The following is a 24,817-nucleotide window of genomic DNA, read 5'->3' as shown; positions in this document are numbered from 1 at the left end:
ATTTTTTTTTTAATTAATTAATTAATTTATTTTTTCAGTGGGTTTTGTCATACATTGACACGAACCAGCAATAGATTTACAGGTATTCCCCATCCCGATCCCCCCTCCCACCCCACTCTCCACCCGACTCCTCTGGGTCTTCCCAGTGTACCAGGCTCGAGCACTTGTCTCATGCATCCCACCTGGGCTGGTGACCTGTTTCACCATAGATAGTATACATGCTGTTCTTTCGCAACATCCCACCCTCATCTTCTCCCACAGAGTTCAAAAGTCTGTTCTGTACTTCTGTGTCTCTTTTTCTGTTTTGCATATAGGGTTGTCGTTACCATCTTTCTAAATTCCATATATATGTGTTAGTATGCTGTAACGTTCTTTATCTTTCTGGCTTACTTCACTCTGTATAATGGGCTCCAGTTTCATCCATCTCATTAGAACTGGTTCAAATGAATTCTTTTTAACGGCTGAGTAATATTCCATGGTGTATATGTGCCACAGCTTCCTTATGCATTCATCTGCTGATGGGCATCTAGGTTGCTGTAATCATTTTTTAAATTGACATATACTTTGGCCACCTGATGCAAAGAGCTGGCTCACTGGAAAAGATCCTGATGCTGGGAAAGGTTGAAAAACACAAGGAGAAGGGGCGGGCGGCAGAGGATAAGATGGTTGGATAGCATCACCGACTCAATGGACCTGAATTTGAGAAACTCTGGGAGATAGTGGAGGACAGGGAAGCCTGGCATGCTGCAGTCCATGGGGTCGCAGAGTCAGACACAACTTAGCGACTGAACAACAACAAATAGTTTACAATGTTGTATAAATTTAGTGTGCACAGCGAAATGACTCAGTTATACAATCATATATAAATATTCATTTTCAGATTCTTTTCCATACAAATTCTTTATTTTAATTAATAGACTTTTCTAGAACAAATTAAAATTTACAGAAACATTGGGCAAAGAGTACTATTTCCATATATTCCCTGCCCCAACACACACACATACAGTTTCTCCAGTAACTAGTGGAAGTAACATCTTCCACTAGTCTGGGATTAGTGGACCAAGGTTTCCCTGGTAGCTCAGCTGGTAAAGAATCCGCCTGCAATGCAGGATACCCCAGTTCGATTCCTGGATCGGGAAGATCCCCTGGAGAAGGGATAGGCAACCCACTCCAGTATTCTTGCCTTCCTTTGTGGCTCAGTTGGTAAAGAATCTGCCTGCAATGGGGGAGACCTGGGTTCAATCCCTGGGTTGGGCAAGTCCCCTGGAGGAGGGCATAGCAACTCACTCCAGGATTCTTGTCTGGAGATTCCAATGGACAGAGGAGCCTGGCTGACTACAGTTCATGGGGTCACAAAGAGTTGGACAGGATTGAGCGACTAAGCACAGCACATCTATACATTATCATTAACTAAAGTTCATGCTTTATTCATATTTCTTCAGTTTTCCCAGAATATACTTTTTCTGGTCCAGGAGCCCACATGACAACTAACTGACATGTCTTCTTAGATTTCTCTTGGCTGGGGAAGTTTCTTGAGGGCCCCCTGTCCTTGACGACCTTGAGAGTTTTGAGGATCATGGTCAAGTATACAGGAGGATGGGGCTTCCAAAGTGGCATTAGTGTTAAAGAACCCACCTGCCAATGCAGGGAATGTAAGAGATGTGTGTTCGATCCCTGGGTTGGGAAGATACCCTGGAGGAGGTCATGGCAACCCACTCCAGTATTCCTGCCTGGAGAATCCCATGCACAGAGGAGCCTGGCGGGCTACAGTCCATGGGGTCACAAAGAGTGGACACGACTGAAGCGACTCAGCATGCATGCACGCATACAGGTGGATGCCTCTCAACTGAGACTTTTTGGATTATTTCCCTCATATTTAGACTAGGGTTATGGGTTTGGGGAGAGAAAGATCACAGAGGTAAAGTGCCATTTTCATCACATCACCTCAAGAGTGCATATGATCAAGAGTACAATTATGACTGTTGGTGTTGACCTTGAACACCCAGCCAGGTGATGTAGCATGTTTGGCAGTTTTCTCCACTTAAAAGTTACTCTTTCTTTCCCCTCTTTACATACTGTTCCTTCTTGGAAGGAGCCCACTGTGTGCAGTTCTAACCATCCCTCGGGGTGGAGTACTTACAGAAATTATCTGAAAACCTTCCATACCTGTCCTTCATGTGTTAATGTATTCCATCATTTCTGTGTATCGCTGACAAACTCATGGACATTTATTTTCTTCCTGGGTTGGTTTTTTTTTTTTGGCTGTGCTGGGTCTTCTCTACTTTGCTTTCTTGTGATGCGGCAAGCAGGGGCTACTCTTCGTTGCAGTGCATGGGCTTTTCATTGCAGTGGCTTCTCTTGTTATGGAACACAGGCTACAGGCTGGAGGGCTTCAGTAGTTGCAGCTTGCGGGCCCTAGAGCACAGGCTGGGTGGTTGTGGCACGCACAGGCTTAGTTGCCCTGCAGCATGTGGGATCTTCCCAGACCAGGGATCGGCAGGTGGATTCTTATCCATTGCACCACTAGGGAAATCATCTTCCTTGGGTTATAATCCAATACTATATATATATATATATATATTTTAATATTTATTTTATTTGGCTGTGCTGGGTCTTAGTTGTGGTATGTGGGATCTAGTTCTGTCACCAGGGATCAAACCCAGGCCCCCCTGCATTGGGAGCTTGGAATCTTAGCCACTGGACCACCACAGAAGTCCCCTGATACTTGATTAATTTTGTTGTTCAAATGGCTCTGGCTTTGTCCTCTGGAAACTCTTTTTTTTTTTTTTTCAGCATTGCTGTAGATATTTTATTTTATTTTTTTCCATTTATTTTTATTAGTTGGAGGCTAATTACTTTACAATATTGTAGTGGGTTTTGTCATACATTGACATGAATCAGCCATGGAGTTACATGTATTCCCCATCCCGATCCCCCCTCCCACTTCCCTCTCCACCCGATTCCTCTGGGTCTTCCCAGTGCACCAGGCCCGAGCACTTGTCTCAGGCATCCAGCCTGGGCTGGTGATCTGTTTCACAGTAGATAATATACATGTTTCAATGCTATTCTCTCGAAACATCCCACCCTCGCCTTCTCCCACAGAGTCCAAAATTCTGTTCTGTACATCTGTGTCTCCTTTTCTGTTTTGCATATAGGGTTATCGTTACCATCTTTCTAAATTCCATATATATGCGTTAGTATACTGTATTGGTCTTTATCTTTCTGGCTCACTTCACTCTGTATAATGGGCTCCAGTTTCATCCATCTCATTAGAACTGATTCAAATGAATTCTTTTTAATGGCTGAGTAATATTCCATGGTGTATATGTACCACAGCTTCCTTATCCATTCATCTGTTGATGGGCATCTAGGTTGCTTCCATGTCCTGGCTATTATAAACAGTGCTGCGATGAACATTGGGGTGCACGTGTCTCTTTCAGATCTGGTTTCCTCGGTGTGTATGCCCAGAAGTGGGGTTGTTGGGTCATATGGCAGTTCTATTTCCAGTTTTTTAAGAAATCTCCACACTGTTCTCCATAGCGTCTGTTCAAATGGCTCTGGCTTTGTCCTCTGGAAACTCTGTTAGTTGACTCCTGTGGATGATATCCTCTCATCCTTGATCCTTGTCAGCTGTTCCTTGCTTTCTGGCTCTAAGCACATCTTTTTCTTTCTTTCTGGCCATATGCCACATGGCTTGTGGAATCTTAGTTCCTGGATCAGGGATTGAACCCGTGCCGCTTGCAATGAAAGCCCGGGAGTCCTAACTGCCAGGGTTATTCCCATGCATGTCTTTTTCAATCTCATTTTCAATCTTATTTTCCTAGAAATTAATTTCTATTGCATTTTAGGGATTGTAAAAAAAAAAGGGGGGCGGGGGTCTGCGTTTCAGAGAGTTTAAGGAGCACTCCAAAACCTTCTAACATCTTCCTCTGCCTGCCTCACTCACACCAGCTCCAGGGGCCTGTCCTGAGCACCAAGCTTTTACCTGCTTCCCCATCCCCCCTTGCCCTTTGCCCAGGCAGCTCTCGCCTGGAATGCTCTCCCTCCAACTGTTCCGGGTCATCAATCCTGTCTCAGCTCCATCTCCCCCTCCTCAAAAAAGTCTCCTGGTCTCAAACTGAAGCAGCCCCCACCCTGGCTATTTCCAGCTCCCTCCCCCTGCCCCCACTTTGTTTCATTCCTGTCTTACTATTTTGTCCCTTGCTGAAATGATCTCTTTGATGGATTTGTTTATTGCCTCTGCATGGAAGTGTCATGAGGACAGGGACAACCCTGGGCAATGCACCATCGTGTTTTAGTTTTAAAAGACGTTATTTTGAAATATTTTAGAAATGTCTCCTGGAGGCCTCTGGAGGTCTGATAATAATCTCCCTCTACTCTGGCCAAACTTCAGAGGGACCACCATGGGAATACTGTGGGGATGTGGAGGACAGAAACACTGACCATACCTGAATCCCATCACCACAGTTTGCTATATAGGCTGCAGGTGCATAAAAGGGACCTCAAACTTCTTCTTCCACTCTGAGATCCCCAAAACTTGAGGCCTCACCCAACTCTATTTGAAGGTTCATAGATATGCAGAGAATGTGGGCCAGCCTTGGAATGGAAGGGCAGCATAATTATTAGGCAGATGCAACTTGGATCCTGGTGACTTGGGCTCAAAGTCTCCTTACATTCTCCTTACCATGTGACTTCGTGGTGCTCGGCCTCCGTTTTCCCGTCTGTGAAATGGGTATAATACTATGCTAGGGTGGTTGTGAGGATTAAATGAGACTGTGCTGGGCATATCATACTCTCAGAAATTGCTATCTGTTAGCACAATCCCCGGTAGTGCACCGCACATACAGAATTTTGCAGATGGCTTTTACGGGGTTCACCAGTTCCCTAAACTTAGTTCTGAACCCTTGACCTACAAAGGCTCTAAGTCATCCCCACCCCACCCCCGTTTAATAACCAGGGCCCATCGAATGAGTTAAGAGGCTTGAGAGCCAGGCCCGCAGGTGAGCGAGGAGGCTGGAGGCAAAGATGCCGGTAGGGCGGGAGGGGGCTGCTAGGATGGGGCGCCTGGCGCAAACTGGAGAGTCGGTGTGTCTGGAGCCGCCCGGGCCCCAGGAACAAGCCCCCGGGGGGGAAGGTGGGACGTGGTTTCCAGCAGGCGTGGGTGGGGCGGTCCAGCCCAGCCAGGCATTCCAGTCCGCCCAGTGTGGGGGCTGGGCGCCAGGAGGCCACTGGCTCCGGCTCGCTACACCACCGGAAGCCCCCTGGCTCTCCCACCCCGGGACGGTTGAGGGCTAGTGGAGGCGCCTCCCAAGGCGGGAAAGCCTTTGGCTGCGTGGTCACAATGCGTCCCCCGGGAGAGTGCCCACAAGCGGGAGGCACTGCCTTCACGCATGTATGCCCTTGGGGTCCACAAAGGTCATGAGAACTTCCCCAGGGAAAGCACAGACACGTGTGCGCCGGCAGGACACGCCACGCCCCCAGGAGGGGCAGGGCACGCAGGCACGCCCGTCCCCGCCAAGTCACCTCCCTACGCCCCTGAGCCCGGGATCCCCTGACAGCGTCGCAGATGGGGACACTGAAGCCCAAGGAAAAAAGGAATGAAGCCCAAGGGAAAAAGGACTCATCCAAGTCTTTCAGGCGGGAGGGGCGGGGGGGGGGGGTGGTTGGGGATAGGGGCCAGGGCACGTGCGCCACACACATCCCACACGTGTGTTCAGACACATCCACACTGGCCCCTTTGTGAGTGCGCCCACACCCACTCCTGCACGGGCACATCCAAACAGGAGGGCCCACGCCCCAGCTCCCCTCCCTTGGGCACACCCACCTCCTGCCTCCCACCCGCCCTGGACCAGGAGATCCACTCCTCAAGCACCCCTGTACCTTGTATGTTAAGCAGATGGGCAATTTCTACGAAGGATGGGGCTCAGGGACCCCCATGGAGGTGGTTCTCGAGAGACTGACTTGCTGTAGTCAGTTTCATCTCATAGAATTTTACACCGTCAAGAAAACATTGTTCTGTGTGTGTGTATATAGATTGAAACACCTTCTATAGCTGTAAATGCAAAGACTCACTTACGTTCCCTTACATGGAAGTCACCCACCCAGTTTCACATATATGACACCCAAGTGCATCTAGATGCACAAATACTTACCCTTATTCACCCACAAAGCCATTCAAAGTATGACTTCTTACACACATACACCTACACACACATTGCAGCCATATGTTCACAACCAGGCACCCACAAAAGCACTTATACATAAAGAGATACGTTCAGACACTCAGTTTACATTCAGAAACCAGATACACATTCTCTTCCAGGTGCAATATCCACAAATCCACAGAGGTAAACACCAGCTCCACACACACAAATATACACACAATACACTCAGCGATACAGGTCAATGCTCATATAAACAGATAACATATAAATCCAAACAGACACGTACATTTACTATACACACAAAACTGCACTCTGATATACACATCTAGACCTACACAAATACCTAACATTCGCAAACACTCCTGTGTTCACAATTACACACAGTTAAGAGGCCCACAGTCAATATTAAAAAAAAAAAAAACACTAAGGAACACACAAGCAAATATTAAATATCCTCCAATAGGCGCTCAGGCAGTTACAAGTATACCCAGTAACATCCACACAATTGCATCGTGTACACAAATATCTGAGCTCACACACATATATTCACACAGACACACACACCTCCATGCCAACATACACAGTCAGGCTCATATCACACACAGATTTGCTCACACATATCTGCAGTTCCTACAGAAATAGGCACACACACTCATAAAGGGCTTCCCAGGTGGTGCTGGCTAGTGGTAAAGAACCTGCCTGCTAATGCAGAAGACACAAGAGACATGGGTTCGATCCCTGGGTCAGGAAGATTCCCTGGAAGAGGGAATGGCAACCTACTGTAGTATTCTCACCTGGAGAACTCCGTGAACAGAGGAACCTGGTGTGCTACAGTCCATGGAGTCGCAAAGTGTCAGACACGCCTGAAAGGACTTCGCATGCACACACACTCATAAATGCATCCAAGAAATGGACATTCTTATACAATTACATCCCCTTCCACGATTTACACACCCTGTCACACCACCTTGGTTCACACCATACGCCCAAACGCAGTCACCCACAAATACACTTACATGGAAATACATATATATGCACAAAGCACATGCTGCCATGTCTCCCCCCATAGACAGCCATTGCACACAATCACACTCATAGACTCATATACAAATGCACTTGGATACAAATACATAATCCCCATCTATACAGTTGGAGCCCTGCCCCCAACCAATTCTGTTGACACCACAAATCCACACACGAATGTAAATATATTTGCAGATATACCCAATAACAGCCACTCAAACACACTCACAGCTACAAGCCATCACATTCCTCTATAAATACACATACTCGAATTTTCACATATCTTCCTTCATTGACATTCATCACACTCTGATACATAATACAAGTACATTTAAATGCTCACAAATAGGCACACTCACAAGCACAATGACAAAATACAAATACTCCTGTATCTTAAGGACACAGGCACCTACACAATATAGATCCTTGAAAACACAACACTCATGAAAATCAAGAACACACACACGCCTTGTCCCACACTCACACAGATACGCACATGCAGACACCCTCAAACACACTCGTTCACCACCCAGACACGTGCAGAGACCACACACTGGTGCCAACACAGACACCCGTTTTTGGACGCTCCCAAGACACAATGAGAAACAGGTGCACCCACGGGCGCGCTGCCTCCGGGCCAGGAATGACAAGCTCACACTCTCATCTAAGGAAACAACACTTGTGCCGGCACACACACCCGCAAGCCGAGGGTCCCTCATCCTCCCCAGTGCGCGCACACAGACAAGCGCGCGCGGGCGCGCACACACACATACACTCCTCCGCAGCCTCCCCCGCCGCCACCGCAGTCTGGGCCCGCCCCACCCTGCGGCGGCGAGGGGCCGGGCGAGGCGAGGGGACCGGGCGAGGCGAGGGGACCGGGTCAGGCGAGGGGACCGGGTCGGGGGCCAGGGCCGGGGGCGGGGCGCACCTGGGCTCCGCCCCGGGGCGGGGCCGACGCAGCGTCGTGAGCGCGAGCGGCCGCACCTGGCTCGCCTGCGGTGGTGGTGGTGGTGGTGGTGGCGGCGGCTGTGGTGGCGGCGGCGGGCCCGGCCTGGGTGCGAGCGCGGCGGAGCCCAGCCCGAGCGAGCGCGGAGCCGGTGCCCGCAGCCCCCGCGCCGCCATGGTGGAGGCGGCGCCCCCGGGGCCCGGGCCGCTGCGGAGGACCTTCCTGGTGCCCGAGATCAAGTCGCTGGACCAGTACGATTTCTCGCGGGCCAAGGCGGCGGCCAGCCTGGCGTGGGTGCTGCGGGCCGCGTTCGGGGGCGCAGGTACCGGGGCCAGGGGAAGAGGGGGGCGGCAGGTGCGGGGGGCGGGGCGCCGCGCTGGGGAGGCCGGGGCCGTGGGAACAATAGCGCCGGCAGCCGGGGGCGGGGGGGTCCCCGGGCCTGGGCCCCTCGGCGCCGGGCCTCTGGGCTTCCTGCTCGGCCCGGGCGGTGGACTTTGCCCGCGCGGCTGCGGGAGCGCGGTGGGGGTGGGGCCGGCTGCCCGGCTCCGCGCCACGATCGGGGCGTCCGGGTCTTCAGGTGAGCCGGGCAGGGTCTGTGGGCCGAGTGGTGTCCCCCAGTGCGAGCCTCACCTCTGGCACGTCCTCCCCCCACCCTTTACACCCTCACATCACGCGCCCGCGAGGACCCCCGCCCCTGTCCAGGCCGGACACACACACCCGGCGTCGGCCCTGCCTGCGCTGCGGGCGGCGAGGGGAGCTCCAGGAAGCCCCTCTCTCGCCTCCATGGCCCCGGCCGGCGGCTGGCAGCTGTGACTTATTGCCCCATTTTACTCAGGAGGCAGGCGAGCCCGGCGGAAGGGAAATGGCTTATCCATGATCGCCGGGAGTGGGGCCCAGATGTGGGGCCTTGTCCCACTTCCTCCCCAAGACCCACATGTGTGGAGACCTCGGGCCACCCCACGGGGGGAGGAGGATGCGGGTACATCCCTAGGATTTGAGGCCCAGGGCAGTTTCAGTCATGGCCTCATGCCAGAGCCTGGAGTCAGGGCCTGGCCATGGGGAAGACGAGTTAATTAAGGTCTGGGCCTTCTGGGGGGACGCCCTGCCCGCCTACGGGTCCTGCCCACTGGTCTTGGCACCAGCTGAGCACAGCCCATCCCCCCTTCAGTGGCCTTCCCAGACCAACCTGTTCTGGGTGTGGGTCTTGGTGACAGCTGTCCGTCTGTCTCCTGGTTCCGCCTGAGCCTGTCTTTTTCTCCCAGTCTCTTTCCCTGCAGTCTCCCAGGCAGGGCCCACTCTAGGGCCCACCAACCCCCGAATACCAGCTTGAGGAAGAGAGGAGGGATTTGCAGGCAGAGAGCCCAGCCTGCCCCAGTCCCCCAAATCCCAAGTTATGAGGCCACAGAGGACTCAGCTTTGGGAATCAGCTGGGTTTGAGTGCCACGCTCCCCCAGAATGTGGATGAATTAACCCAATTCTCTGAGCTTCCGTTGAGTCCTCTGTAAAAGAAGGCATGTATTCACTTTGTTATCCATTTCACAATTGTCCACTAAGTCCCAGGGCAGTGCTGGGGTGAGTGGGGTCCCAGTTCCATCTTTCACAAGGTGAGACAGACAGACCATGGGATTCTTCTGTGTCTGGCCCACTGTACACACTAAGCGGATGTCGCTATTTCTGCTGCCATGACTGGTGGTGTTTTTATTAATGATTATATTATTTGTCATCTGGCCAGGGGACCGAAGAGAAATTACTATTCCATTTTGCAGAAAGAAAAGTCAGGTCTCTGGGAGGATGCCCTGACTTACCCGGTTCTGTTTTCACTGACTCAGCTCCCCCGAATTGTGTGATTATGGTCCCGGAGGGTCAAGTTCAGTCTGTCCCCTCACCCATGTTCTCTGAACAGAGGGGGACTGAGGAAGGGGGGACCCCAGGCTCTAAGCAGGAAGTGGTGAGCAGACCCCTGCTTGACCCATGAACTCTGGAACTCTTTTACTGATGCCTGTTGGGTGCCAGGCCAGTGCTGGGCGCTCAGGACAGAAAAGATGGGGATGAACTCTGGAGAGAGGACGATGGGACCCAAAACCAGACTGTTGCTTCTTCTAGTGATAAAGCCAGTGATGTCCAAGCAGTGTTGAAGCGGGCTGCCAGCCCTGCAGAGGGGCTGGGGGAGGAAATCCTAGAAATCTTCCAGGGAAGGGAGGAGAAGGGACAGACAGCTCACTAGAGGAAGGAGTGTTTGGACCTTGAAGGGTGTGTAGGAGTTTTCTAGGGGGAGGAGACCCACAGGGAGTTCTCCGTGCCGTGCCCAGGAGTGGCTGGGGGTGATGAGGGAGTCTGGTGCTATTGGAGAGGTCCTTTCAGGCCACATGTGGGGATCTGAGGGCCCTGGGGAGCCGGGGAAGGTGTTTAGGGACTGACAAGATGATATCAGTTATGCAGTTGCCCCACTGGGGAAAAATGGCTAGGGGGAAGGGGTCTTTATGGTGGCCCAGGGCCCAGTCCTGAGGAGGTTGGGCAGGAATGCAGGCTAGTGGGCTCCACAGTGAGCTCAGAGATAAGATAAGGAACAGTGCCATCTTTATACAAGTTTGGGAAACACTACATGCAGTCCCTCAGGCCACCAGAACCTCCCTGTGATGCTTTAGGGAGCTAGGGTCCCGTCGGCTCCACCTTTTACTAGCTCTTTGATCTTGGCCAAGTCATCTTAGCTGTCTGGGTCTATGTTTTCCCATCTGTACAATGGATAAGTTTCATAAGAATTCCATGAGCAAGGGGGGTGGGAGGAGGCTCAAGAGGGAGGGGATATACGGATACTTATGGCTGATTCACGGTGTATGGCAGAAACCAATACAACATTATAAAGCAGTTATCCTCCAATTAAAAAAATAAGGAATGCCATGAGCAGATGCACACAAGGTGGGTGGTCCAAAAGCTAGCCGTGCTGTCCAGTGTGGTAGCCACAAGCAACATATTGTTGTTCAGTCACTTAGTCATGTCCACCTCTTTGCAACCCCATGGATTGCAGCACACCAGACTTCCCTATCCTTTGCTATCTCCTGGAGGTTGCTCAAACTCATGTCCATTGAGTTGGTGATGCTGTCCAACCATCTCATCCTTTGTCGTCCCCTTTTCCTCCTGCCCTCAATCTTTCCCAGCATCACTGTCTTTTCCAATGAGTCTGCTCTTCACATCAGATGGCGAAAGTATTGGAGCTTCAGCTTCAGCATCAGTCCTTCCCATGAATATTCAGGGTTGATTTCCTTTAGGACTAACTGGTTTGATCTCCTTGCAGTCCAAGGGACTCTCAAGAGCAACATGTGGCTGATATGACTTGTGAGAGGCTGTCAATGTAAAATACACAGTGGCTTCTGGGGACCTGGTACCAAAAAAAAAAAATGTGAACATCTCATTAATAATGTTTTTATCTTGACATGTTGAAATAATATTTTGGAGATATATATATATATATAGTGAGATATATATATTATATATATATTGGGTGAGATATAAGGTCATGTTACTCCTTGCTGCTGTTTAAATGGTGCAATAGAAAAATTTAACCTTCTTATGTGGCTCATATTCTATTCCTGTCGGACAGTATTAAATGCTCCAATAAACATTTTATAGTATAGAGCTGCAGTTCTCAACCGAGGATGAGTTTGACACTTAGGGCATGTGGCAATGTTTGGGAATGTGGCAATGTTTGGGAATATCTTTGGTTGTCACCATTAGAGAGGACAGTGCTCTTGTCAGCTCCTGAGGAAAGACCAGGAAGTCTGCTAAACATGTTACAATGCCCAGAACAGCATTCCCTGCCGCAATTCCCCACACCTACAGCCCCACTAAACACAAATCATCCAGCCCCAAATGCCAGTTGTGCCTTGGCAAAGACACGCTAGTATAACCTAAGTACTTGATAAACATTGTGTGTGCTTGGTCTTGTCCGACTCTTTGCAACCCTATGGACCGTTGACCACCAGGCTCCTCTGTCCATGGGATTTCCCAGACAAGAATACTGGAGTGGGTTGCCATGCCCTCCTCCAGGGGATTTTCCCCTCCCAGGGATCAAACCCACGTCTCTTGTGTCCCCTGCATTGGCACGTGAATTCTTTACCACTGCACCACCTGGGAACCCCCTGACCCCGGAAGCCCCTTAATAAACAGTAGCCATCAGTAGCTCCAGCTCAAGTTGTCATCTTCAAGTCCCTGACAAGTCCTGCAGGAAAGAAACTTGTTTCATTTTGCTGATAAGAGTAGGAAACAAACCAGGAGCTAGAGAGAGAGGGAGGAGGGTTTGGTTTCAGGGGATACCTGGAGCTGAAGCCCAGTGAGTGACTGACAGGATGTTGGAGGTGGGGAGAGAGAAGGAGGGATGGTGTTCTCTCACTGTGATGGGAACAGAGAGAAGGAGAAAGATGCTGAGGATTAGGGACAATGCCTGGGCTGCAGCAGGAGGCAGGGCTCAGATGACCATGGAAGCCATCACTGTGGTGGGAAGGAGGTGGGGGGAGGATGTCCATTGACAGGGCTGCTCAGACAGAGCTATCAGAAGCCCAGCAATGAAAAGGCATAGGGGCAGGCAGCCAGGCTTGAGTGGTGGGAGAAAGAGAAAAGTTAGGATGTCGGGAGACACCGGAGGGAGGAAGACTTCCCAAAGAAGGAGGTGCTCGGCAGAGAGCCCAGACAAGATAGTGGGCATTGGAAGGCCACTGCTGGCCTTGGGGAGGCTGGGAGCTACAAAGGAAGGAACAGATGGGGAGGGGTCTGAACTGGAGTAGGGTGAAAGGAAAGAGAACCTGGAGAACTCTTTTTTCTTTTTTTAAATTGGAGTATAGTTACAATGTTGTGTTTAGTTTCACATAAACAGCAAAGTGACTCAGTTATACATACATATATCGGCTTCCCAGGTGGTGAAGTGGTAAAGAATCCACCTGTCAGTGAGGGATATGCAAGAGACATGGGTTTGATCCCTGGGTTGGGAAGATCCCCTGGAGTAGGAAATGGCAGCCTGCTCCAGGATTCTTGCCTTGAAAATTCCATGGACAAAGGAGCTGACGAGCTACAGTCCATGAGGTTGCAAAGAGCTGGACGTGACTGAACGACTGAACACACACACACATTCATTTTCAGATTCTTTTTCAGTATAGGTTATTACAAGATACTGAGTGTAGTTTTCTGTGCTCTGCAGTGGGTCCTAGTTGGTTATCTAGTTCATAGTACTATGTCTATGTTAATCCTAAATTCCTAATTAATCACTCCCCACTTCCCCTTTAGTAACCCTGTTTGTTTTCTGTGTCTGTAAGTCTTGTTTCTATTTTGTAAATAAGCTCCTTTGTATCATTTTTTTAGATTCCACATATGGAATATTCCACATATTCCAAGTTTGACATTTGTGTTTCTCTGTCTGACTTCACATAATATAATCTGTCGCTTTGGAGAACTTTTCCTTGAAGGGGCAGGGAGATGGCCCAACTCTTAACAAAGTTTTGGTATTAAGTGGGAAGGTCAAGTGTGAGTTTAAAGGGTGGGGAAAGATCAGAGGGGGCAGAGGGGTTGAAGGCAAGGGTGCCTGGGTCCTTGTAGCTGAGGGCCAGGATCTGGGGGCAGCACTGCTGTGAATTCAGGCACCTGAGGAAGGCCTGGTATGTCATGTTCAGATGTTTCTAAGCGGTATAATCCCACCTCCTCGCATTCTTCCAACACAGGCAGAACCCAAGTGTACAGAGCAGCGGCTCTGACTGGGATAAGACTTGGGGCCTCCCTGGAAGGCCCAGGAGGGCAGATCCAACTCAGTTGGATCCTCCTTCTCTACTTCCAGAATCTTCTAGTGGCTCTGATTTTTCTCCTCCTCACCCTTGGGTTCTACTTGGTTGGGGTTCTGCTACTGCCCCCCTCACCCTGGGGCTTCCTCAAGCCTCCTCTTCTTACCTTGCCCCTCTCTTTCAGAGTTTCCATGGCTGCCTCTAAGTCCCAGGCCATCCTGTACCCCCATCTCAGCCAACACCCTGTTTCTCCCATCTGCCTTCCCCCTCCAAATAGGGCTCTGGGTGCCTCTCTCCCCCCACCTCCTCCCTTCAGTCACCAAGTTCAGGCTATTCACCCCTCTCAATGTGTTTGCAGTCTGTCCCCTCCTGTATTCTATGCCCCTCCAGCCAGACCCCCACTCCACAGCTCATCCCACCTCCAGCCTTCACTCTAAGGGTGTAGTCTCCTTGAGACCTGGGTTTGAATCCCAGTCCCAACCTTTTTTTTTTTTTTTTTTTAATATTTATTTGTTTGGATATTTAGTAGCGCCATGTGAACTCTTAGTTGAGGCATGTGGATCTAGTTCCCTGACCAGGGGTGTGCGGAGTCTCAGCTACTGGCCCCCCAGGGAAGTCCCCCAGTCCCAGCCTTGATGAGCTGTGTGGCCTTGGTGACTAGGTTTCCTCATCTGTAAAGCGGAGTTGCCACGTGTGCCCAGGCTGCCTCTTCGTAGGGTTGCTGTAAGGGGAAGCGAGTCCACTCAGGGTGGTAAGAAGCACCAGGGAGGTCCATTAACCCTTCTAGTCACTGTTGCCCTTAGGTGAGGGCGAGAGGCGTGGCTACAAGACCCCGCCTATCTGACCTCCATTTCCACTCTGGGTCCAAGAGACCGCCATCTCCTCTAGGCAAGGTGCTCTGTCCCACCCTCTCTTCTTAGTATGCAGAAACACCGTCATCCCTTACTCTGGGAAACTCCCCCACATGTGCGCCTCTTGTCTTAGCCCAGGTCCCCTATTCTCCCATCTTGGTGCCATCCTTCTTGGTAACAGACCTGCCCCAACCCACACCCCACCCACCCCCTGCTTTAATTGGGGCCATGTAATTGTATGTAAGGGCTTCCCTGGTGGCTCAGACGGGAAAGAATCTGCCTGCGATCCTGGAATTCCGGGTTCAATCCCTGGGTTGATCCCTGGGTCCTGGAGAAGGGAATGACTACCCACTTCAGTATTCTTGCCTGGAGAATTCCATGGACAGAGGAGCCTGGTAGGCTATGCAGTCCACGGGGTTGCAAGTATGGGGGTTTGTGCCCCGTGGCCCTGACCCTGCCATTACCCCCACTCCGCCCCCACAGAGCATGTGCCCTCGGAGCTGTGGGAGCCCTTCTACACGGATCAGTACGCCCAGGAGCACGTGAAGCCCCCGGTGACACGGCTGCTGCTCTCGGCCGAGCTGTACTGCCGGGCCTGGCGCCAGGCGCTGCCGCAGCTCGAAGCGCCCCCTAGCCCCTCTGCGCTTCTGGCACTGCTGGCACGGAGGGGCACAGTGCCTGCGCTGCCCGAGCGCCCGGTGCAGGAGGCCGACCTGAGGCACCAGCCTATCCTCATGGTAGGCCCCGCCCCTGCCCAGCCAGGCCCCGCCCCGCCAAACAAGGCCCCTCCCCCACCAAGGCTCCGCCCATCAGGCCTGGCTCTTCCTACCAAGTCTGGCGCCTCCCAAAAAGGCGCTACTTTGGCCGCCAGATCGCTAAGGCCTAGTTTGTGACCTCTAAGTATTCTGGCCTGGAGAATTCCATGGGCTGTATAGTCCATGAGGTCGCAAAGAGTCGGACACTGAGCGACTTTTAACTTTCCCTTTCAAGCTTGGCCTGCTTCCCAAAGCCCGTTTCACTACAAGACCCTCCCACCTCCAGGTTTTTCCTGTTTCTTTTCCCTTGGAGGCCTCCAACCTGCGCTCTGGGCTCACCCTTCAGCCCTTGCCCCCACAGGGAGCCCACCTAGCTGTCATTGATGCCCTCATGGTTGCCTTCGCCTTCGAGTGGACAAAGACACTGCCTGGTCCCTTGGCCCTAGCCAGCTTGGAGCACAAGCTCCTTTTCTGGGTAGACACGGTAGGTGGGATTTGGGCCAAGATGGGGAGGGGGGCGGGCGGCCAGGACCGGTCCAGCGACTGGAGCGCTAACCTTTCTCTGTTCCGCAGACCATCCGGCGGCTGCAGGAGAAGACGGAGCAGGAAGCTGCCCAGAGAGCATCTCCGGTGGCCCCTGCAGATGGGGTGGCCCCAGCACAGCCTTCGGTGAGGCTGGGGTGATGGATGGAAGGAGGGAGGGGCGGATCTTTGAGGGCTGGATGGGCAGGTCGGGGCTGTGCCTCAAGGCCATTCCTGCTCTTGGGGGGGCCGGAAATGACTCTCTCTCTCTCTCTCTGCCCTCTTGCCTCTGCCTACTCCTGCCACACTCTCCTCTCTGCCTCTCTGGCATCAGTGCCCCACACGCTGGTACTGGAAGCTGGTTCCTGTAAGTGGGGCCGTCTCTCCTCCCTGTCTGCCTGCCCTGCTTGTCGCTGTCTGTGTGTCTTTCTGCCTGCCTGTCCCGTTCCCTCTCCTATTCTCCCCTGCTCCCTGTTATGAGCAAAGGAAGTGGGACCCAGCCCTGGGGGACAGAGACAAGCCCTTTGGGGAACCAAGGCAAGAGGGTCATCTCTGCTCTTACTTCTCCCCTGGTATATGACTCCCCCTCCCAGTAATCCAAGGCTTGTCCCCCTGAGCCGAGGTGGGGAGACCTCTGGGGCTTCTGAAGGGAGGACCCCAGCCCATCAGACACATGGATCCTGACCCCAGCAGGCAGGGCACAGGGAGAAGACCCCTCTGGCCAAGAGGAAGATCCTCAAACCCAAAAGAGGGGAGAGGAACCTCCTTAACTGAGCCTCCAGCTTCCCTAAGGACAGCTCCCTGCTCCCAGCTCTGGAGGCAGTGGGGTGTCCATCCCTGAAGTGCAACAAGGGGAAAGTGACCACTGCAAGTGGGGTGAGGGTGGGGGTGCTTTGGGCTGAAGCCCCTGCCTTTGCTCACTTCAGGGCCTTCTCCTTTCCCCCACCCTAGGGCCTGGGTTGGGGGCTCCTCTCCTGCCTACCTGCTTCCTCTGCATCCCCTGCCCCAGCTGGGGCCTGGGTCTTTTGAGTGGGTGGGGAGGGCTTTCTGCATGAGAGGCTGCTCTGTTGGGTCCCTCCGTGCTGGGAGGTGCTGGGGTCCCCAAAGCCGGCCAGAACACAGCCAGGGAGCTGGACGGCCAGGGCTCAGGACAGGGGTCAGGGCCGTCCCCCATCCTGGAGGTGTGCTTGGGGGCCCAGCAAGTCAGCACCCCTCCCGCCCCGCTGACGGCTGCTCCTCTCCCCCCCAGCACGCAATTGCCTTCTGTTTGAAGGAGTCGGGGAGCAAACCCCCCATGGTAATGTATCCCCCGCCCCAGAGTCACAGGAGTCTCTGCCCCCAGCCCCCGCTGCTGGCCTGGCTGCTCGCGGACACCTCCTCTGCCTCTTGCTGCTGCCCTTCCCCACCCTGCTCCAGGCTGGCCCCCTTCCCACTCTGGCTCTGGGACCCCCCTCTGGCTTCACGCCCCTCCGTGGTAGAAACCCCAGGCCTCCCCACACAGCTTGCATGACTGCTAACTTGGGGGCCAGCCCGACCTCTGACCTGACACGGCTCCCACCCGCAGATTCGATATCGCAAGGACCGCGCTGTGGCCCGACGCGCCCCCTGCTTTCCAACGGTGACCAGCCTCCAAGACCTGGCAAGTGGGGCTGCGCTGGCTGCCACAATCCATTGCTACTGTCCCCAGCTCTTGCGACTTGAGGGTGAGTGAACGGGTCCGAGCCAGATCCTGTCCTGATGAGCCTGGCACCCAGGCCTTGGCTCCTGGCCCCAGAGTATCGCAGAGATTGTAAGTGTAGCTCCCAGGATTGGTAGACCTGAGTTTGAACCTCTCTCTTCTATTAATGAGCTGTGTGACCTTGCCCAAGTGTCTAAACCTCTCTGTGCTGCCTATAATTCAGTGTGTGTTAATTGCTCAGTCGTGTCTGACACTCTGTGACCCCACTGTAGACCGCCAGGCTCCTCTGCCCATGGGATTCTCCAGGCAAGAATACTGGAGTGGGTTGTCATGCCCTCCTCCTGGGGATCTTGCCAACCCAGGGATCGAACCCAGGTCTCCTGCATTGCAGGAAGATTCTTTACCATCTGAGCCATACTGTTTGATTCCATAATTCAGTCCTGCAGCAAATATAAGCAGAGTACAAACTGTGTGCCAGATCCTATTTTAGGCACCAAGAGATCCAACGAAAACAATATAGTCCTGCCCCTGGCCTCAGGCAGCTCACATCCTAGTTGAGAGAATGAACCGTCAGTTCATCTAGAGGAATGTTCTGCATGTTAGGTACTCTGTTAGGTGCTGGGTAGTCAGAAGCCTTTTGAGTTGAGTTCTAGGGGGACTAGCATTCCAGGCAGTGGGGAGAGTAGATGCAAAGACCTGACGGACAGACAGCCTGTCACGACACCCACCTGTGAAGGGGGCCTGGCTCAGCTCATCAGTCGAAGGTGTCCGTGTATACTGTGTGCTGGGACCCCGTCCTCTCTCCTGGAGAGCCAGGGACCCAGGCATCCTGTCCCTACAGAGGTATGCCTCAAGGACCCCATGTCTGTGGCGGACAGCCTGTACAACCTCCAGCTGGTGCAGGATTTCTGTGCCTCCCGCCTCCCTCGGGGCTGCCCGCTGTCCTTGGAGGACCTTCTCTATGTCCCACCACCCCTCAAGGTAAGGCTACCTCGTGGGCCTCATGGGCATCCGGGGCCGTGGGTCCGGGCGACTGACTCTGCCTCTTGCCTCCAGATCAACCTGATGGTGCTGCTGGCTGAGTTGTTCATGTGCTTCGAGGTGCTGAAACCCGACTTTGTGCAGGTCAAGGATCTGCCCGATGGTCACGGTAAGGAAGGCCTGGCCCCAGACCTGGGGTGGGATGGGGTTGAGGGGGATGGTGGGGATAAGACCAAGCCCTGCCTGACTCTCTGCTCTGCATGCAGCCGCCTCCCCCCAGGCCACAGAGGCCTCTACTCCCCAGAACAACAGTGGCAGCAGGTACATCCCCTGGTGGGTGGAGACTTCCCAGCCACGATGGGCTCCTCCTCCTGCTGGGTCCCTCCTCCTGCTGGGTTGGCTAGAGGGGAAGTGTTGGGGGGTACTCTGGTCTCCACTCCCAAGAAGGGTAGGGGAGGGGGATGGGGGGACCCTTAGCTGACACACCTCTCTTGGCAGCTCTCCTGTCTTCAATTTCCGCCATCCACTCCTGTCAGCTGGTGGCCCCCAGTCCCCACTCCGAGGATCCACAGGTGAGGGCAGGGGGATGGCTTATCACTGGCACCCAAAGACTGCCCCTGCTGACCTCATGTGGGCACCTTGTGACCCCTCCATTGGGTCTGTCTGGTGCCTGAATGACTTCCTTGGTGACATTCACTGGCCCCCACAGTGACCTCCCCAGGGGCTCACAAGGACCCCCTAGTGACACCATGTGGCCCCCAGCTATCCATCCACATAATGCCCCATCAGTGACTCATCCACTGACACCCCATGGCTCACCCCACCCAGGGTCCCCAGTGACCCCAGAATGACCACTTATCACCCCTCCCTAGGCTCGCTGAAGTCCTCCCCGTCCATGTCCCACATGGAGGCCCTCGGCAAAGCCTGGAACCGTCAACTCAGGTGAGCACATCGAAAGGGCCCGGGTAATGGAGTCAGATGGGCCTGGGTGGGGCCTGGACCTGTCCCAGGGGCTGACCCTTCCCTCCGGCCGCCCAGCCGTCCCCTTTCCCAGGCCGTGTCGTTCAGCACCCCCTTTGGCCTGGACAGCGACGTGGATGTTGTCATGGGAGACCCCGTCCTACTGCGCTCCGTCAGCTCAGACAGCCTGGGTCCCCAGCGCCCTGTGCCAGCCCGGACCCCCGCGCAGCCACCCCCGGAGACTGGCGACCTGCCTACCATCGAGGAGGCCCTGCAGATCATCCACAGTGCCGAGCCCCGGCTGCTCCCAGACGGGGCTGCCGATGGCAGCTTCTACCTCCACTCCCCCGAGGGGTCCTCCAAACTGCCGCTGGCTTCCCCCTACCCACCAGAGGGGGCCTCGAAACCACTGCCTGACGGGCCCACCAAAGTACCTGCCTACTTGCCCCACCCCGAGGGCCCCTCAAAACCGGCTCCCTGTCCAGCCGGGGAGGTATCAAAACCACCAGCCCTGCCTGAGGGTTCCCCGAAGGTGGCAGCTTCGTCCCCAGCAGCCAGCAACTCCGAAGTGAAAATGACCAGCTTTGCTGAACGCAAGAAGCAGCTGGTGAAGGCCGAGGTTGAAGCCGGGTCCCCCGTGGCCACCCCGGGGGCACCGGAGGCCCTGAGCTCAGAGATGAGTGAGCTTGGAGCCCGGCTAGAGGAGAAACGCCGGGCCATCGAGGCCCAGAAGCGACGGATCGAGGCCATCTTTGCCAAGCACCGCCAGCGACTGGGCAAGAATGCTTTCCTGCAGGTGCAGCCCCGGGAGGCCGGTGGGGAAGCGGAGGCAGAGCTGGGCCCGGCCCCTGGCGGGGAGCGGCCAGCAGGTGAGGGCCAGGGAGAGCCGTCCCCACGGCCAAAGGCGGTGACCTTCTCACCAGAACTGGGCCCGGTGCCCCCCGAAGGACTGGGGGACTATAACCGGGCAGTGAGCAAGCTGAGCGCAGCGCTGAACTCTCTGCAACGGGACATGCAGAGGCTCACAGACCAGCAGCAGCGGCTCCTGGCCCCACCTGAGTCCTCCGCGGCCGCCCCTACTCCCGCGGCCGCCGCGTGGGTCATCCCCGGTCCCACAACGGGCCCCAAAGCTGCATCCCCCAGCCCCGCCCGGCGCACCCCAGCTGCCCGGCGCAGCCACGGGCCAGGCCCCAGCCCGGGGCCCAGCCCCACCCCCCGCAGCCCCAAACACGCGCGGCCAGCAGAGCTGCGGCTGGCGCCCCTGACCAGGGTGCTCACGCCCCCGCACGACGTGGACAGCCTCCCCCACCTGCGCAAGTTCTCGCCGAGCCAGGTGCCGGTGCAGACGCGCTCCTCCATCCTCCTGGCTGAGGGGCCGCCCCCCGAGGAGCCCACGGCACGGCCCGGCCTCATCGAGATCCCACTGAGCAGCCTGGAGGAGCCAGCGGCTGAGGAGGAGGGAGATGGGAGCCCCCCTGGGGCTGAGGATTCCTTAGAGGAGGAAGCGTCTTCAGAGGGAGAGCCCCGCGCTGGACTGGGGTTCTTCTATAAGGTGAGCACCTGAGCAGGTGGGGGCGGGGCCAGGTGGGCGGATGGATGGAAGGATGGGCAGACAGGCAGGTGGACAGGTGGTCGCATGGATGGGGCTTTCTCAGTGTATGATCAAACAGAGCTGGTAGGGGAACAGAGATGGGTAGACGGTTAGTCAGATGGGAGCAGGCAGACCTACAAGGTGTGCGTGGTCAGATGGACATGTAGATGGGGTGGGTAGTGGGTGAAAGTAAGTGGTAGACAGATGGACAGGGGTGGCCCGGTGGATGGATGGGTGGGTGGGTGGGTTATGGACAGATGAATAGGAATAAGTAGAGGGACAGATGCAGCTGGTGTCTTCCACGGCATCCCCTCCCTCCTGTTCTGTCCTCCCCACTCTCCCCAGCATGGCCCCACCAGTTCCTCTTTTGAATTCTTCCATATCCAATCACTCCTCTTCCTGTCAGCATCCCCAGCCTGGGCCAACGCCTTTTGCTTGGACACCAGCAGTCTCGCCCTAGTTGGTCTCACTGCCCACCCCTCACCACACACCAATCCCTGGCCACTGTGAACTGAGCAGTTAGCATTTATTTAAAATGTAAATGGGACCTTGTCACCCCCTATCTGTGGGCTTCCCCAGTGGCTCAGACAGTAAAGAATCTGCCTGCAATGCAAGGCATTGCATTGGAATGGAATGCGTAGAACTGGAGTTCGATCCCTGGGTCAGGAAGATCCCCTGGAGAAGGGAATGACAACCTGCTACAATATTCTTGTCTGGAGAATTCCATGGACAGAGGAGCCTGACAAGCTACAGTCCATGGGGTTGCAGAGTCGGGCACAACTGAGTGACTAACACGTTCCCCTATTTAAAACCCTCCTGTGGCTCCCCTTTGCTCCTAGAATAAACTGGTCTCCCTGCTCCACACCTGCTCAACCTGCTCTGGCCTCAGGGCCTTTGCACTTCCTGTTCCCTCCCCAGAATGCTCTCCTCACCACTCAACCCCACCTAGTTCAGTCCACCTCATTCTCCAAGGCTGCTTCCTCCAGGAAGCCTCTCCGGGTGTCCCCAGACTAGGATAGATCCTGCCCCACCAGTGTGCTCACCAGTGTTGCATCCTGGCTGGTTTGAGGCCTTTGTGTGCCCAGAACCCAGCATGGGGTCACACACACAGCAGGCACCCACCAAGTGCCTTCAGACCAATGACAAAAACTCAAGGACACGTGAGTGGCTGGCAGGCTGGGTCGAAACAGACTCCAGCCAAACCAGGGGAGGGACAGCCAGCTACACTCGGTGCCTGCCCCCAGGATGAAGACAAGCCCGAGGACGAGATGGCTCAGAAGCGGGCCAGCCTGCTGGAACGGCAGCAGCGGCGGGCAGAGGAGGCGCGGCGGAGGAAACAGTGGCAGGAGGCCGAGAAGGAGCAGCGGCGGGAGGAGGCCTCGAGGTGAGGCTGAGCCCAGCCCCAGGACCTCTGCCCCCGGGAACCCTGCCACCTGTCTGACTGCGTCCATCTCCTCTGTGCGTAGGCTGGCCCAGGAGGAGGTGGCCCCCAGCCCCCCTGCACCCACAGCTCCTACGGCCTCTGCTGTAACCCCAGCCCCAGCTGCCCGGGCCCCCGCTGAGGAGGAGGTGGGTCCCCGGCGGGGGGAGTTCACACGCCTGGAGTATGAACGCCGGGCCCAGCTGAAGTTGATGGACGATCTGGATAAGGTGCTGCGGCCCCGGGCAGCAGGGAGTGGGGGGCCAGGCCGCGGCGGTCGGAGGGCCCCCCGGCCACGCTCTGGTTGCTGCGATGACTCGGCCCTGGCTCGGAGCCCAGCCCGTGGGCTGCTGGGTGAGGCCCCCTGGGGGCAAGTGGGGCAGCTTGGGGTACACACACAGGGCTGCAGTGTGGGGGATCAAGGCTTCCAGAAGGATGTGGGCGCCACAGCAGGGTGAAGGGTACTGGCCCAGAGTTCTCTCCGCAGCTTAACAGGTCAGGCACTGCTTCCTTACAGCCTGGCTTAGGGGGAACAGGGGGCGGTCAGTGTGGGGTGAGGGTCTTTGGCAGGATTGACCCCCATGTTCCCTCTCCAACCGGCCAGGTCAGGCCCCCTGGGCATACATGGAGGTAAGGGGGCTTGGTAGGGGGTGCCTGACCCGACACTCTCTGCTCCCAGGCTCTCGGCTCAGCAAAATCTACTCCCAGTCCACCCTGTCTCTGTCGACAGTGGCCAACGAGGCCTCCAGTAACCTTGGCGTGAAGAGGTCCACATCTCGGTGAGTTTGGCCTGGACGTGCAGGTGCTTGTGGGCCAGGTGGCCTCTCGGAGTGTGCATGCGTGTGTGGGGGGGTGGGTGGGCTGTGAATGCGTGCCTAGGAGTGTGATATGGCACGAGGGTACATGTTTACTGCCAGAGATGGAAGGTCACACACCTGAGACGGAACCCAAGGATGCGCCTCTCTGCTCCCATGTTCAGTGTGCCCAGGGCTGGGACCTGGCCCTGCAGGGACTTAGGAGCACAGACAGTATCTGTGGATACATCCTGCTTTGCGGTGTCCTGGGCACACCCTTCCTGGGTCTCACTGCATACTGACTTGTTCACCACTGACCGCAACCCCCCCCCCCGCCCCGCCCCCATCCCACCTCCCCCCGCAGGGCTCCATCTCCATCTGGCCTCATGTCTCCGAGCCGCCTGCCCGGCAGTCGCGAACGTGAGTGGGACAATGGCAGCAACGCATCTTCCCCGGCCTCAGTGCCTGAGTACACGGGTAGGTGGTGGGACTTTTGGGGGTGGGGGGGTGGTGAGCACCGGCCCTGACCAGTTCCTACTCACTGCCCTGCCCCCTAGGTCCGCGGCTATACAAGGAGCCGAGTGCCAAGTCCAACAAGTTCATCATCCACAACGCCCTGTCACACTGCTGCCTGGCGGGCAAGGTGAATGAGCCACAGAAGAACCGCATTCTTGAGGTAGGCCCTCTCCAGGGCTTTATGGGGGGGATCGGGGACAGATGGGGGGAGTCTCTGGTGGCCTGGCTAACTGTGTCTGCCACCCACCAGGAGATCGAGAAGAGCAAAGCCAACCACTTCCTGATCCTCTTCCGCGACTCAAGCTGCCAGTTCCGGGCCCTGTACACGCTGTCCGCGGAAACAGAGGAGCTGTCACGGCTGGCGGGCTATGGCCCCCGCACGGTCACGCCAGCCATGGTCGAGGGCATCTATAAGTACAACTCAGACCGCAAGCGCTTCACACAGATCCCCGCCAAGACCATGTCCATGAGCGTGGATGCCTTCACCATCCAGGGACACCTCTGGCAGAGCAAGAAGCCCACCACCCCCAAGAAGGGCAGCAGCACCCCCAAATAGCCCCGTCCTGGGTGGTCCGCAGGCCGGGCCCTGTGTACTCCGACTGCCGCCCCCTCTGGGGACCAGCCTGGAGGACAGTCAGTTGGTGTTCCTGGGTCCTGTCTGTCCCCGACCTTGTCCGGGTGGGGCTGGAGTCCCCACCCCCTAATTTTTGTCCCGTCCTGCTGTGGGGGCTGAGCTGGGAGGTTCAGGGACTCAGGGCTCAGCTCAGTGCCCCCCACCGTCTGTCCTCCCCACCTTCTTGAATAAAGTAATTTAAAGAGACGAGACTACCGGCACCTCCCCGAGAATGGCTGCA

General features: G+C 55.3%; 1 protein-coding gene across 6 annotated transcripts; it reads left to right on the top strand.

Moving 5' to 3' along the window:
* Positions 1-8,102: 8,102 nt before the first annotated feature.
* On the top strand, positions 8,103-24,788 carry CAMSAP3 (calmodulin regulated spectrin associated protein family member 3). Of its 6 annotated transcripts, XM_043466486.1 has the most exons (19): positions 8,104-8,455; positions 15,230-15,483; positions 15,863-15,985; positions 16,075-16,170; positions 16,358-16,390; positions 17,273-17,320; positions 17,588-17,726; positions 18,543-18,682; positions 18,758-18,851; positions 18,949-19,003; positions 19,181-19,254; positions 19,555-19,624; positions 19,721-21,194; positions 22,478-22,617; positions 22,700-23,007; positions 23,333-23,432; positions 23,812-23,924; positions 24,005-24,123; positions 24,214-24,788. In XM_043466486.1, the coding sequence occupies exons 1-19, from the start codon at positions 8,308-8,310 to the stop codon at positions 24,517-24,519; spliced, it is 3,834 nt and encodes a 1,277-aa protein (XP_043322421.1). In that variant the 5' UTR covers positions 8,104-8,307; the 3' UTR covers positions 24,520-24,788. The 6 variants fall into 6 exon arrangements, with proteins under 6 accessions (XP_043322419.1, XP_043322421.1, XP_043322416.1 ...); XM_043466484.1 differs by lacking the exon at positions 16,358-16,390 and having other exon boundaries at positions 8,103-8,455; positions 19,772-21,194; XM_043466481.1 differs by lacking the exon at positions 16,358-16,390 and having other exon boundaries at positions 8,105-8,455.
* Positions 24,789-24,817: the final 29 nt, after the last annotated feature.

This window comes from Cervus canadensis, chromosome 4 (assembly GCF_019320065.1).
Source record: "Cervus canadensis isolate Bull #8, Minnesota chromosome 4, ASM1932006v1, whole genome shotgun sequence".
Lineage (NCBI taxonomy): Eukaryota > Metazoa > Chordata > Mammalia > Artiodactyla > Cervidae > Cervus > Cervus canadensis.
This window is presented reverse-complemented; position numbering and strand designations above follow the sequence as displayed.

Bases quoted from the DNA above. Each gene is read 5' to 3' on its own strand.
- CAMSAP3 (XM_043466486.1), top strand. From the start codon at position 8,308: ATGGTGGAGGCGGCGCCCCCGGGGCCCGGGCCGCTGCGGAGGACCTTC. The intron at 15,986-16,074 runs GTAGGTGGGATT...TCTGTTCCGCAG, and splicing joins TCCTTTTCTGGGTAGACACG to ACCATCCGGCGGCTGCAGGA. The intron at 21,195-22,477 runs GTGAGCACCTGA...GCCTGCCCCCAG, and splicing joins GACTGGGGTTCTTCTATAAG to GATGAAGACAAGCCCGAGGA.